We start from the raw sequence: 14924 nt of genomic DNA on the forward strand, positions 1-14924 counted from the left end.
CAATTAGCACAAGTGGCCCCACTCCTAAAGGGGACAGTGATTAAAACAAATGATTAATAAAAGCCAATTACAGCTACCAGTTCAAAATGTTACTTATTTGGAGGGTGGGAGGAGGAAACAAGAATCGACGGTCAAACCAACAAGGATTAAAGCCACTGCATCAGCCCAGCTTTCTGTTCTCTAATACCAATAAAGTGTGCAGGTTTTCTTACAAACCACTCATACTATAATGGGCAAGAGAGACCCCTGCTGGACTGCTACATTATAAATCTTGCTTATAGAACAAGTCATTTAATAAAACAGCACCATAAAAAAAGTAAAAAAAATCATCTTTTATTTGAAGAATTCTATAAAACATATTCTATAATACAACTCTCAAATTCCAAGAGGTTGATCATGTTTTTCATCTGAAATAGTTATCTTCTGTATTCATCCTCTTGCTTGATTCCTCATCCAATGGATGCATAGTCCCATATTCCGTGCAGGCAACATCAGATACGGAGCTGCCGAAAGCTTCCATGTTACAGTGCTATGACAAGGCCAGCTGCTGCACTAGAGACAAAGAACAGCTCCCCCTCCTGATTGTTCAAGAGAAACTTGCTACCCAAGGTGTTAAATGCTCTGTGCTAGGCTCCAGCCTGCAGTCCATTGTAGCAACTATTCCCTTGCTTGGCATGCAATCACTTTAACCCTGGGTGTGTGGTCAAATTCTCTCTGCTATGCCAGGTCACAAGGATTGCCTACACTAGCCGCCAGTACTTTGGTGGGTGCTAGAGCTTCAGTTGTCCGTGGAGCCTGTTTTGGAAGACGAATGGGGACACAGACATTTGAAGCACAGTGCTCCTTGAGGTATTCGCCCCCTTTTTCTTCATAATCTTTTCTGGTTATCCAGCCTTCTTCATGGTTCACATATTCCAGTGCCCAATCCCTAGCTCCATACCAAGCATCCAGAATGGGATTGGAAGCAAGGTGAACCTAGAAAGCACAAAGAAGAGGTCTGTCAATGAAGGTGAGCCCCGAAAACAAGAGAGACTCCGGGAGAGAGTAGCCCCTTAACTTACTTCACAAGATTGAGTCTACATACTGCAATATTCCATACATTACGTTTAAGAGTTTGAGCCAATCCCACTTAATGCCCTGGAAGTCATAGGGGTCAAAGTATTGTTCTTTGGCTCTTGAAGACAAACCCCCAGTGGGTTTAGTGGACCTCTGTATTATGTACATCAAAAATCCCACCAGAGGATTCAGAACAAGAGGAAGCCCAAGGTCAGAACAATAGTGGTGGGGCAGCACAGGTTAAGAGCACTGGCAGAACGGTCTGGCAACCTAGAACTAGAATAGCAGAGAAGAACTGCAGATGAAGAGTAAGGAGTGCTGTACTGGGGAAGCTTGCACTGTATCATCTTCCACTGACATTGCCCTTTTCTCAGAGATTCCCAGCACCACCACTGATTCAAGAGAGATCAATGTTAAAATGAAGAATTTACAGCAGGGGCTTCTACAGCATGGACCACATCTTACTGGGAAGATCATTGTGTTGACACCTCCCTTTCCATATGTGACCACATAACATCCGTGCAGCAACTACAGTAATTGCTTAATAAGGAAAAGTAAAGAAGTACTTATAGGGTGCTTAGTGTTTTGCTTGGTGTTTTTTTTTTTTTTTTTTTTAATCAGCAGCAGGAAACCAGAAAACCCAGCACAATGCAACCAATCAGCTTTCCAGAACACAGTTTAAGAACTGCCAGCTTATTCTACCTGACTTATTGGCTACCGTGATCCTGCATTTAATATGATCAAATAGCTGGGAACCTACTTGATTGTGTTCCAAGCACTTAACTCTCACTCCTTGAAAGCCAACATCCAGCTGTGTGGGGCTACAGTGCAGCTGGGAATAGCAATGCAAGCATGTTGGATGTAGTGTACTAACAGGGAGTGTCACCTCATGGGTGGCAGGGCAGGCCAGATGGGAAGGCAGGGGCAAGAGAGGTTGCTGGGTAGAAAAAAAGAGGAAGGAAGAGACTGTGTCAAGAGATCAAAGAGTAAAGAAGTAGGAACACCAAAAGCTGGCACTATGTTGCTGTGAGGAAGCTGGTAGCCCCAAATTCACCTTCAGCTATGTACAGCAGAACTACACAGAGCGCAGCAGCAAATAAGGGGATTACGTGATTAGGAGAAAGCCACCCAAAGGTGGTTAATATACAGAAAGATAGTGAGTGGCATTCAATAGTAACCCTTATTACAACTGCCAAAAACATGGCTGCATCCATGTTTCTGCGCTGGTCAGTCATATGAAGGCCAGTGCTATGTAGAGTCATCAAATTGCAAAGCAACAGATATTAAACGAATAGACTATGATTACATCAGTCATTTTATACTGTCTATAGACCAGTCTGCTATTTAAAAAGAAATGGCAGGCTGTGGGAAAAGCTGTGCAAGTTGTTTTGAGATGGGTAGGAAGGACCTTGCAAATGTCATTACAAAACCATACAAGAGACTTGGATTTCGCCTCACTTCTCTTATGCATGTCTTGCTTTTTTTTAAACAGAATAAACTATGAGCTTGTGCATTCTCACAGCCAATACCACACCTGAAAAGATGACTGGAATGGCCTCATTTCAAGTAGCTCCTTCTGGATTCTGGCTTTCAGTCCAGGGTACATTGTATTTCCGCCAGTGAGGAAGACATTCTGGACAAGTAAAGCCTGTTGCTCCTTTGGATACCTGCCGGAAGAAAACCAATGCTTCAACTTTGGGAGCATCTCACTGCAACGAGCGAATAGCTATGGAGAAGAATACTGCCACCTCAATGTCAAGTGAGATTTCTTTGGACATAAGCAGACAGTCCTGGCTTCATGAATACCACATATGATGCTCATATTTGTTTTCCTGTAGACAGCCAGAAGTTTGCTGAGGTAGCAGACAAAGTCATTAAAACAGTTCCTCTGCTGGTTCCCACGTTAAAATCAGAATCCTACATCACCAGAATTCTGTTTATAGTGATTTCAATCCACAGTCCTTTATGGAGGGCTAGAACTTTTCTCATATTAGATTATTTTTCTGGTCCTACATTTGTGGGGTGACTCAATGCTGATAAAAATAAATGAATTAGGGCTCTGGGTCGGGCTGAGCATCTACTTGGTGTCCCTCTACACTGATTTGCAAGCCCCTGGACTATCCTAATCCTGAACGACTCCAGGTCATAATGTCATGATTCAGATTCCTACAAGGGGCTATTGTTGGCATCTGTATCTACTTAGGCTAGCACAGGACTGTTACTCGGTCACTGACGATTCAATCCAGAACACAAAGACCACATAATTGATCCACAATGGTCCAAGGCCAGCAAAAGAAAAGAGGATTTGAATACCTGTGCTGTCAAGCAAGCAGCTGTTTTGACCCAAACTGTGAAAGCTGAAATTCAAAACTAAGATGAGGATTTTCAGAGGAGCTTAAGGGAGTTAAATGCCCAGATCAAAATGAATTTTAGTGGGATTGGGCCCTTAATCTGTTTTCAGTTTAGCCTAAAGGAGTTAATTCCATTTCCGCAAAGCAAAGCGCAAGCAGTTTTGCTAACTCACCTGTCCAGGACGTATTGCATGGTTTCTGCGATGCCCGCCTGCTCTTCTCCTATCAGAGAGGGTTGGAAGAGAATTTCTGGAACCCTGATTCTCTCTGTACCAAGAAAAAGCTGGTGGTACTCTGCCAGGTTAAACACGGGCTGTAAATATAAAACATTAAATATTAACTCTCTTTTCCCACTACGTTTTCCCCTCCCTGAAAGTATGCCTCCTTAACTACTATGTTGCGGGATCTGATTCCAATACACCAGAGCCCTGACAGTTCACACACAGTTTGACTTGGCAGCATAGATAGGACTAACTCATGTTTTACCTGTGTTCCTACAGTGCAATAGGGCTTGAGCCTTGCAGGTCTGTAGAACATAGTCAATACGGTTGAATCATGGTTCCGTTCTATCGACATTGTAAGCCCAAAGTGTGTTTTAATCATGTTGGGGGACTACAGTGTCAGAGTCATAGAATTTAAGCCCAGAAGGGACAACCAGATGATTTATTCTGATCTCCAACTGAAATTAAACCAAGGTATTACAGCCCTCAGAAGACTAAACTATTATGTGCCACAGGGCAAGAATAGGATGTACTGAGGTGCACCAAATTTGAGGTTTCTGCAGTGGCAGGGAATTAAGTGAGGTATACTCCAATTATCCTGGCAAGAGACCTGCATCCCAGGCTGAAGACAGCAACCCCACCTCGCCTCCCCCTACCCCCCATCAGGTCATGTATAGTAATCAGTTAGACCTGGAGCACATGAACAAGAACTAGCTAGCCAAGCACCCGAGAAAGAGAATGCTCAGTACCACCTGAGAGCACTGGTCGTCCCCATCCAGTGCCCCAGCTCTGGCCATCTCTGATGCTTCAGAAGAAAGAGACAAAAAGAACACAGATTACGGGGGAGGAAATCCCTTCCTGATCCTTGAGGAAGCCCTGAGATTTTAGGGACAGACAAACCAGAAAGGACCCTCAGGCAACATCAATGTTGTAATCCATAAATCACTATATGCTTCATTTCCCTTTCTGTTTCCTATTTTCCCAGCAGATTGCTGCTTAACTGGATTACAAAGGCACCAGCTACACAGGGCAGAGGTTGACAACCACGCTTTCAGTACAGTTCTGGGCAAGCCAGGTTGTAATATGGTTTGGCCAGCCAGTGTGGGCAGGGCCAAATCATGTTATAAAACCAGGCTTCAGCCCAAACAGGCTGCATCTATACTAACCTTTTCCTTACTGTTACAATTTGAGCTCCAAGGCATTAATGGTTGCCCCTACTTTTAAGCCACCGTGTCACGTAGGCCTGCCCTAAGCAAGGTTAGAAGTCACGTTACTTTGTTAAAATCTCCACTGGGGCCTTGTCTATACTAGTGCTCTCACTGTTGCTACCATCAGTGGCAGGAACAGTCAAATATAAAAAAAACAAGGCTAATGCAGACAAGTGCATAATAGAGACATAGGCTGGAGCTGCGGTCTAGCCTGTTGTGACTGGGTTTATCCCCATCCATGCCACCGAGCCAGATTCTGCTGTTGAAGTCAGCTAAGCAAGGTTGTTTGCCCTTTTTAGATATGGCTAAAGTCACTGGTAACAGAGCCGTGTTCGTAGAGCTTTAGCGCTGTTTGCCTCACCACTGTCAACGGGGACGTTTTTCTGACGAAGCTGCCAGCAGAACTGTGCTATAGACCAACACCTGACGTAGGCTAACAGCCTGTTAGCCTCATTTTATATTAAAATTTCTCAGGAAAAAAAAAAAATCCCTCCCTATGTTGTTGAAGGAAACAATGCCAGAATCCTGCTAGCAAAAGCTACATTGACATACTGCCGTAGCTAACAGGTTTGTGTTTCTAATGTGGACAGGGTTAAACTGGTAGCAAGAAGCCCAGTCAGCTGCAATACCAGCAGCCAAGTCTCACTTGCTTGAAGGACATCTTCATGGAGAATGAAATTAAAGCATCTGTGCAACGTACCAAGCTGACCGCAAGAGGACAACCATCAATTCTATTTTTCAAACATTTAATATTTCTTTCTAACGAGCCATTGTTTATAAGGGCCTCTTACAAGATGTAAAACATTACTCCATTAAAAAAGATAAACCTTAGTGACGAGAAAAAAAGATCAGAGTCTTTTCATTTAGTTTCGTGGCTGTACACCAGTCTCAAATCAGTCAGCTGAAACATGCAAAGTTCTAGTACGCCTCTATTATTTAATTGTGGCTGCAGAGGCAAACAGTAAGTTTCAAAGTATGATCACACTTTTTGAATAAGTATGAGCAGCTACATTAGGTAGGACAAAAAAAGCGCAAGGGCCATCAATCCTCATGCACCAGAATATAACTGATCAACTGTGGTTGCGAAGAAGTTTCCTCCATAGTAGAACGTTCCAGGGGACGAGAAACCTTTCTCCAATGCATCCAGCATTGGCTGCTATTGAGCTAGGATAGTAGACCCACTGGACCATTAGTCTCGAGTGGTAGGGCAATCCCTATGAAGCAAGGAAAGATTATAAAGAGTCAAACCTCCACGGTGGTAACTGGCTTCTCAACTTCAGGCTGTTCCTCAGCAAACAAAGGCTCAAACTCATGAATGCTTTCCACATCCTCCAGGGACTGTTCACTGCCCAAAGGGTCGAGGTCCAGGGTCTGGAAAAAGAAACCAAGAGGATCAGTTATTTCAGTGACCTTAGCTCCGACATGCCAAGTCTATAACTGGCTGGGATTCTGATGAAACAATGGCCTGTTAGCCTGATCCTGCCCTGCTGCCTGAAACCTCATCTCTGCAATATACTTACACAAGCATTAAAAATTCTCAGGCACTGAAGAGAAACCAAAACCAGGGAACAATATTATATTATTTTATATATATATATATATATACACACACACACACACGGAATAAATTCCATAAAGCCCTTTAACTCCTGATCAGGATGCCAACTCACACATTAAGCCTCCTATTCAACAGACTGACCACCCATCCCCCTGAATTAGCCTTGTTAGAAGAAAGGGTCTCTGCTATCCAAAGTCTACATTAAATCTTATTTAAATAGGTTTTTAAGATCAGTTAGAAGAACTGGAAATGCACCAGATTTTAACTGTTCTATAATTACCACAATTCCTCACCTTGTTTGTGTGGGTCTGGAAAATAAACACTTACTGGCTACACAGCTGCCACATGAGTCTTGGAGTTGCCTAGTTTCAGACAAGCATGGTCTGTGTGTGTTGTGCCAGAAAGGCCACAAGGACATTCTGTCAGACATAGGGATGGTCATATCTCCAAAGCTCTTCGCTGAGCAATGATACCTTTAGCCATGAGCCTACTCTTGAGAACTGGGCAAGATTTTTAGGGTAATTTTTTAAATTACCTCATTTACTTCTACAACAAACAGTAATTTGGGTTTGGGGTTTGTTGCAGAGGTCTTGGCTTTGCCCCTTGTACACCAAACAGGCTATTTTGAAACACTGAGCAAACAAAGGGAAAAAAGTTAAGTTTTAAATGGTCTGAGTATGTTAACAAATCCCCTCATTCCCTTTTTAAAATGGGAAGAGAGGAATCTTAAATAGAAAAACCTCTTGCTCAAAAGTCTTAAATGACATCCCATGTTTTTGGGAAGAGTTAATTTTAGATGGATGCTGTTAGCTGAAGGTCTGTTAAATGTTTAGGCTTCTTTTAAAAGACAAAATAAGACAAATACCCAAGAGGGAAGAAAGTAGCAAGAGATAGGAAAATGTGCCCACAGGCACAGCACATGGTACACAGTGTAATTAACCACCCCTAAATCCTGGCTTTTATTCCCTTAGGGTAGACAGGCTCTCCTCTCCAATCTTTCTGAGCAGATTTTGGGGGCAATTGGGCCCCGCCCCCCAGGCCTTCTCAAACAGGGTATCACAGGAGTCTATTTTATCATCCTTCCTGTTCAACGAGCATCACCGTTGGCAGGTTTAATGAAGAAACATGGACTGAAGTGTTCAGTATGGCAATGACACCCAGCTCTACATCTCTGTCATGTCTGACCTGTGTGGTGTAGTGAAGAAATAATCAACTCTCTCGAATTTGGAGCTCAGAGGAGGGCTAGCTGGTTGAGACTCAGTCTGGACAAGACTGAGAATATTAGTGGGTTAGGAAAAAAGTCAGCCAGAGGAATCAGTGAAGCTCCTATCAGCACCCCTAACTGAGGAGGTGCAGCCACTACCCGTGCCATCTTTATATTATAGATCCTGGGTTGGTCTTGGGTGGGCAGGTAGCAGTGACAGTCAAGATCACTTTTTCACCTGTACATGGTGAGAAGGGTGAGATTCTTCTCTCTGATGCAGGGACTGTGCCACAAATTTTCCATGCCTTGATCACCTCAACATCTGTTTGCTGCAACATGCTCTAATTGGGACTTCATCCTGAAACCACTCCCAAATTAAAGCTAGTGTAGAAGGTGGCAGGCCAATTACTTGGAGTAGTTTCAACCTGTACAGTCCTAAATGGTTTGGTCACTTGGGTCTACTTCTGTGCCTGTGCCATGCTGCTGCAGTAGAAATCAGTGAAGGTACTTGAGCTGGAGCACCCTCAGTACCATTAAGGAGTTAGAACAAGGTGCTCTCCGTAACCACGCCTCAACTTTTGGAACTTGGTCCACCCTTTGTTCCAAAATAACCCAGATTTGTTAACCTTCCAGGCACAGTGTAAGACCCAACACTTTAGGTCTGGTTGGAGGTGTCTGATTCTTATTATGTCTGTTGATATGCATTTATTTGAGAGTGGGATGAGCAGTCCATGTTGATATTACTGTGGAAATTAATTATGGTACCACAGAAGGTCCCGAGAATATGGGATGGACACTTTTACTTACATTTCAAAAATTGAATAGTACATTGTTCTTAAATTTTTTATGGGTAGAGTTTGGCCGAGTCCTGTGCCTGGAGTACAAAGTAGGAGGGGAGAAGGTGGTGCTATGGGGGTACATTGTATAACGATACTAAGTTATAGGTGCTGCTTAGAGCATGTGTTAAAAAGAAGGAAAGGAAAACATTCAGCCCCTCCGACTGTTCTTGCCCCAATCCCAATGAAGGTACTTTCTCCTTCCCCCACCCTCCTAATCGGCTCTGGGGGGAACCAGGGAAGCCTGTTCATCCCAGATAATTGTACAGTTTAACTAAGTGTCAGGATGGCTGATCTGACTTTTGTATTGGAGTATAAATCTAAACAGACATCCAAGAGATGCGTGAGGATACTGAGTGCTGAACGTAGCAAGAGTTGTAAATTTCAGACAAAATCACAAAGCCAGCTCCAGACGTACCCATAGCCAGGTGGGAAGAGGGGTCGCAGTGGGGCAGGGCAGCAGTAGTCAAATCAATAGGGAGTTGGAGGTTGCTAAAGGGAAGAGCCGTTCAGTCACAAGAATAGTCTAGGGAACGGAGACACTCTCAGGATATGTAATTTTGAGTGCATTACATGTAGTAACAGAAGTAACCTGGCTTCAGTGTCGTACCTCTGGTTTGCTATCCACAACATCCACTTCAATGCTGACTTCTGCCTGTAGGATCTTCTGTTTGGTTTGTTCAATGGCCAGACTCAGCTTGTGGATGTATGACTGCAGTTCCTCAGCAGAGTCCATGTTCAGTTCAACCAAAGCTTTGTGAAACTGATCCATCTGACCATCTTCTAGCAGTTCCTGTAGAGAGTTCCCACCATTAAGTAGGTAATGGTTGCCAATGGTCCTATTGAAAATTCCAGGGGAAAGGCACTGGACATTTCCCCTTGGCTGCTGTAACACAACTCCATCTGCTGTGATGCAGACTTGCTGCCTTAACGGGGTAACTGCTAAGTCTTCAATGTGCTGTATGTGAAACAGTGCCATTCTGGAGACATTCCCAGGTCATTAGGGCTCTGAGAGCAGGACCCTCCACCCCCAAACACACAGCAAACTCATCTTCTATAACTACCTGCACGTAGAGCAACCTGTCCAGCCTCTCTTGGTCAAGCTGCAGTTTCTCCTCCCGCCGGCGTGCATTAAGCTCTTGGAGCCTACGTAGCTGCTGCTGCCGCCTCTCCTGCTTCTCCTCTGATGTCAGCGTGCTACCGAGGAGTTTGCTGGAGAAGGGCAGCTGCATCTTGTGCACGTTGCTCTCGTAGTATTCAGGCGACCTCCACTTCTGCAGCTCTGTGGGAATATTTTGAACACAAATAATCTATTTTCCAGGCTGACACTTTACCCTGTCCATACCCCGTTCTGGAAGTTCTCACATTAAAGAACATGGTAAGAAGCAGCAATCTAGTTTGGGACCCTTTCCTACTGCCTAGCCAACCATTGTTCCCTGTTAGCTGTCCCCTCAAAGTAGCACCTACTGAATGTGAGAGCATTAGATTGCATACTCAGATCAAGAGTCTTCCAGTCTGTCTCGCTGCACTCTGATCTCCAGAATGCAAAAAGCATGAAATAGAGGAGTGGTGAACAGGGCCCTAACTCATTCTTAAAGTCCTTCTGCCCAGGTTGCATGTCTCCCCGTATTTCCACAGGCCCTTGCAGACTCTTTTACTGTGCAGGATTTTTTCATGAAGTAGTACTTTTTAAACACAAAAATATATAAATAAAATTCTTCTAGAAAGTACCCATCCTTTGAATGTATCCTTCTTTGCAAGATGCCTAGAGTGATTCCTAGCTTAGCCACTACATTTTAGGGCCCCTTTGGAAGATTTTGTGTATCAGTCTATCAGATGCATTCTCTGAAATGCTAGTAGCCCTAACATGATAGAAATGTATTATGGATACATGAGAAGCAGAGAATGAACCAGATCAGAAACAGAAGTGAAGCTCCCCGGTCTATTTTCATCCAATGCTAGCAATAAAGAAATGATAAAAAGGAAAATTTGATTTTAAAATATGTACCCATTTGAAATAATCCCAGTTATCAGTAACAGAAGGATTTTATACTAACAAAAATGTTTTTAAAATAGCACGAGTTTTATCTTTATAAACATTACTTTAAATTCTCTCTATTTTATGGACTGCTATGAAACTGTTGTCCCATATGTGCTACAAGCTGGACTAATGAAGGCCATGAAGGCTTAACTGCTTTATGTATGAAGACTGTCAGAATCTCAGTAAAAGGAGAATCCTGTCGACCTGACAATGAGGTAGAGGACAGGATCAAGCTTGAATTAAAATTGCGTGGTTTTGATTTACACCCAGCCTTACCTTCTAGATAATCCTCTGCAATATAGCTGTGTTCATGCAGTATTTCCTCCATGCGGCTGAGAGTGATGGCAGCAAAATGCCCAGGGTATTTCAGCTGCAGAAGGCGCTGAAGATACACAGCTGCCTGGCATCCACCAAGATTGATACGTTTGCAGTTTTTAGCATCCAATCTAACGCAATACAAAAAAGGCAGACAAAGGAAACTAGAGAAGTCCAGAACTTCACAGAATAAAACATCTCTTTTAAATCGCAAGGGAAATAATATTGATTATAAATAAGTAGGCAAATACATAGCAGATCCAACACCTTTGTTACCCCCAACACCATCAACTGTAGGCACTATTCAAAAAGCTTTGTAAGTTTCATTTTTTGTTTGCAAAAAGCCCCTACTGTCAGGTCGTTTTGGTTTGCTGGGTTTTTGGGAGGTCGGGGGACGGGGGGACAGAACAGGCGTAGAACTGGCTTTACAGAAGGGAAAATATCAAAGATAACTGGACACAAAAAATGTTTGTGCCCACTGAGACCTGGAAATCCCATAGGATCACAACACTTCTAAAACAATGGAACTCAAAACAGGTACAGTCACATTAGTTTCAGCTCCTTTAAAAAAAAGGCAAGGGGAAATACTGGAAAGGGGAAAAGTTGATTAAGAAATGCCTGAATATAAGAGTAGCAGGAGATTATCAACAGAGCATATAACACACAATTAACACCAAAAAGAAATACTTGGTCACAGTGGATTAATCTTCCCCCAGCGTACAATCAGCTTGCAGAATCCATGGCCAGAGGTTCAGAGTCACCTCGACTAGATCAGTGGCTCTCAACCTTTCCAGACTACTGTACCCCTTTCAGGAGTCTGATTTGTCTTGTGTACCCCAAGTTTCACCTCCCTTAAAAACTACTTCCTTACAAAAATCAGACAAAAATACAAAAATGTCTCAGCACACTATTACTGAAAAATTGCTTACTTTCTCATTTGTACCATATAATTATAAAAGAAATTGATTACAATATTTATATTCCACTTACATTTCAGTGCGATACTTGAGCCTGTTTTTCACTTATGAGCCATCCTGAAGATGGAGCCCTGCCACCCGGAGCTGAAGCAGGTAACTTAGTTTTGCGGGGGCCCCTGTTACGTGGCACCCCAGACAACTGCCCTGCTTGCCATCCCCTAGGGCTGGCTGTACGCTTGCGACCCTCTAAGTCCGTCCTGTGATCCCCCTGGGGGTTGCAACCCTCAGGTTGAGAAACACTGATCTAAAGGAGTTGCTACCCCCCTAGAAGACCTCTGCATACCCCCAGTGGTATGTGTACTCCTGGTTGAGAAACACTGAACTAGACTATTTTGTGAAAAACAGTATGTCTAGCTATGCCAGCTCATAGAAGCACAAATTTTCCTACTTCATGGAGTAATCTGACTGCTAGAGAAAGCTCCCTACCCTGTACAGCATTGCACAACTGGCCATGTGCATCATGTGAAGAAAGTCTGCCTTTCCCTGAAGCATCAAGTATAGGCTACAGGACCACTTATTGCAGGAAGAATACTGGAATGCATGGATCAATGGCCTGATCAGTTTGGCAGAGCCCAGGTGAGGGCTTCACAGGTCTGACCCAGCCTTTTAGACTGTCTAAACAATCACATTAAACACAATGTATGTACCTTTTCTACTGTGTCTGGTATTTTACTAGTAGAAAGATTATCTTACCCCTTTATTTTAGAAACATGGATTTATGCACTGTAACAATAAAGAAATGCATTGTGTGTATTCCACAAAGAGTACACTTCACCCCAGCATTCAAGTATATTAGCCCAAATCTTGCTATTGGGAGGTTGACCGCACCCATCCTTTCTTGTCTTTAATATACATTTGAGCCTGCAAAGAGTTCAGGTCCCAGCATCTGTTTGGAGCAAAACACACACTGAGGGAACCTGTTGTATCTGCTGCCTGCAAGTCTGTATTCAAAATAAGAGCCGCTGTGTGTCACTTTGTGGAAACCTGTGCTAGAGCGTCACTCACCTGCCCTCTAAGACTGGCAAAACGTGCGTGCACTGATAACCAGAAGACACTATCAGACTGTTGCAAGGCCAGTCCTGCCTTCTGTTGTGGTGGAAGCTGTACATGCTGTCCACTCCATATGAAACCTTTGGGACCTGGTAACATTCAAACAGGAGCTCTGACATCATTTGCCTCGAATACAGAGGATTGCACACTGCTTCTGTTAAAACGATTGGATGGTCAACACAACCCTACAGCAGAACAATGGGACAGAGATGATAAGAGAATTGTGATGTTCATGTGATCAACACATACTGAACAGACAGATCTTTTCTCATTTCTAGTTATTTTGCATATAGAGATTAAAAGATATATGCAGATAAAGAGTGAAAGTACATTTCATTTGTTAGTCTCCCTCAGCCCTACTTAAGGAGCATAATGCAAATACTTTTGGGTACCAGCGATAGCTCGGAGCAATGATTGGTATACATTGTTTTATAGACTACTATAAAAGTCAGGATTAAGTGACAAAGTAATAAAAATACCTGAACCCTGTCTACCCTATAAATTCCACCATTACTTCAACTAGTAGAGAATAATGGGCTGGGTCCTAATTTTAGGAAGAAAAGGGAGCTTTTTAATGCATCTCAGTGACTTAGGATCCCAACTCCCATTTCCAAAATGGATTCAGGCAGTTAGGAATCTAATTGTGAGTGGGATATAGGCTCCTTTGAAAGCTTTACCCAAGGCTTAAAAGGGCTGGATTTTTTTTTTTTTTTTTTTTTTTTTACACACAATATGGTAAAGGGCTGTACAAACAAAATACAGTCTGATATATAAGACAGACAACTAGGTAAGGAGGGATGGTCACTCAGCTAAACCCCCAAATCTCTTTGCTAAAGGCTGGCTCTAAACAACTTGTTCTCAACCAAGGTCCTGCAACAAAAACTCTGCAGAGCCTCCCAGAAGTCAACGCCCCACTCCCGGTGCAATTCTCCGTGCAGGACGGACTGGACAGCTTCGTTTTACAACCCAGAACCCAAGACACTGGGCACAATCAGAACACAGCCCCCTAAAGAGAAAACTAGAAGCGCCTTTGGGATTTCCTACCGTAGCACATACTCTGTTCTGTACCTCGGCCGTCTCACCCCACCAGTAGCTTTACCTGAGAACGCCCCCATTTCCCTCCGTTATTGCTCAGCCACAAACTCTGTCCCACCCCAAGCTCTTCACCCTTCCCACCCCGACCCCCCAGTCAACACCCAGTGTCGGTCTACCTCCCCCGCCCGCCTTCCCAAACAGTGTGACCAGAAACCTTTCTCCACTTCTGCTCCTCCTGGATCCTCCTTCCCACAACCGTCCCCAGCCATGCCCCTCACCCCTCTGCTCAGACTCCACCCCCCATTCCCCGCTGGGTTTCACCTGGTCCTTCCCCGGGGCTAGCGCCCCCCGTCCCTGCTCTTCCCCGCGGCCCAGGTTCCAGATCCCTCCTCGGTCCCGACCCTGCCCCCGGGCGGCACCTGCGAGGAGACGCCCAGGCGCTGGAAGATGTGGTCGAACAGCAGCTCCTGCAGCTCCAGCTGCACGGGCACGTTGCGGTCGAAGGGCGAGCGGAGGAGCCAGCGCAGCGGCTCGGGGCTGCCCAGGTCGTTGCCCACCTGGGTCTCGGCGCCAGCCCCGCCCCGGGCCCCCCGGCTCCGGGCCGCTAGCGAGCGGAATCGGAGCAGCGGCTCCCCGGGCACCTCGGGGTCCGGACAGGCCCAGCCCGCCCGCGCCTGGAACGAGCCGTTATCGATCACTAGCGGCACGGGCTGCGGCGTGCGCACGGCCGGGCGGGGCCCCAGCACCGGGTCCGGCAGCCAGCGGGCATCGCGGAACGGGAACACCAGGCCCGCGGCCGCCATCCTGGGGCCGCCGCGCGCGCGCTCGCTCCGCTCTGCTCCGCTCCGGCCGGGAACAGGAGCCCGCCACCAGCGTTCCGGGCCGGGCGGAGCTCAGGGTGCAGCGCGGCGGGTGAAACGGGCCTCGGCGTGGGCAGCTGCTGTCTGCGGACAGCCTCCGCGAAGGCTTCCCTGCTTTGCCTGTGGCCGCCTCTGCATTCGTCCAGCTTGCAGCGCATGCGGGACAACCGGCTGCTAGCCCTCCCGAAGCGAGAGTCCATCAAACAGAGAGA

At 45.2% G+C, this 14924-nt stretch overlaps 1 protein-coding gene across 2 annotated transcripts; it reads right to left on the reverse strand.

Moving 5' to 3' along the window:
* Positions 1–317: 317 nt before the first annotated feature.
* On the reverse strand, positions 318–14850 carry ACTR5 (actin related protein 5). Of its 2 annotated transcripts, XM_073309750.2 has the most exons (9): positions 14272–14849; positions 12773–13002; positions 10752–10921; positions 9499–9716; positions 9045–9227; positions 6085–6207; positions 3581–3720; positions 2591–2723; positions 318–975 (listed from the first exon to the last, which is right to left on the reverse strand). In XM_073309750.2, exons 1-9 carry the CDS (start codon positions 14653–14655, stop codon positions 718–720), a joined length of 1839 nt encoding a protein of 612 aa, XP_073165851.2. In that variant the 5' UTR covers positions 14656–14849; the 3' UTR covers positions 318–717. The 2 variants fall into 2 exon arrangements, with proteins under 2 accessions (XP_073165851.2, XP_073165852.2); XM_073309751.2 differs by lacking the exon at positions 9045–9227 and having other exon boundaries at positions 14272–14850.
* Positions 14851–14924: the final 74 nt, after the last annotated feature.

The sequence above is a fragment of the Lepidochelys kempii genome, chromosome 13 (assembly GCF_965140285.1).
Source record: "Lepidochelys kempii isolate rLepKem1 chromosome 13, rLepKem1.hap1, whole genome shotgun sequence".
In the NCBI taxonomy this organism is placed as follows: Eukaryota; Metazoa; Chordata; order Testudines; family Cheloniidae; genus Lepidochelys; species Lepidochelys kempii.

Coding starts and splice junctions, on each gene's coding strand:
- ACTR5 (XM_073309750.2), bottom strand. CDS start 14,655: ATGGCGGCCGCGGGCCTGGTGTTCCCGTTCCGCGATGCCCGCTGGCTG. Junction 6,208..9,044: donor TTGTGGATAGCAAACCAGAG/GTACGACACTGA, acceptor TTCTTTTTCCAG/ACCCTGGACCTCGACCCTTT. Junction 3,721..6,084: donor AGCCAGTTACCACCGTGGAG/GTTTGACTCTTT, acceptor TTATATTTACAG/CCCGTGTTTAACCTGGCAGA.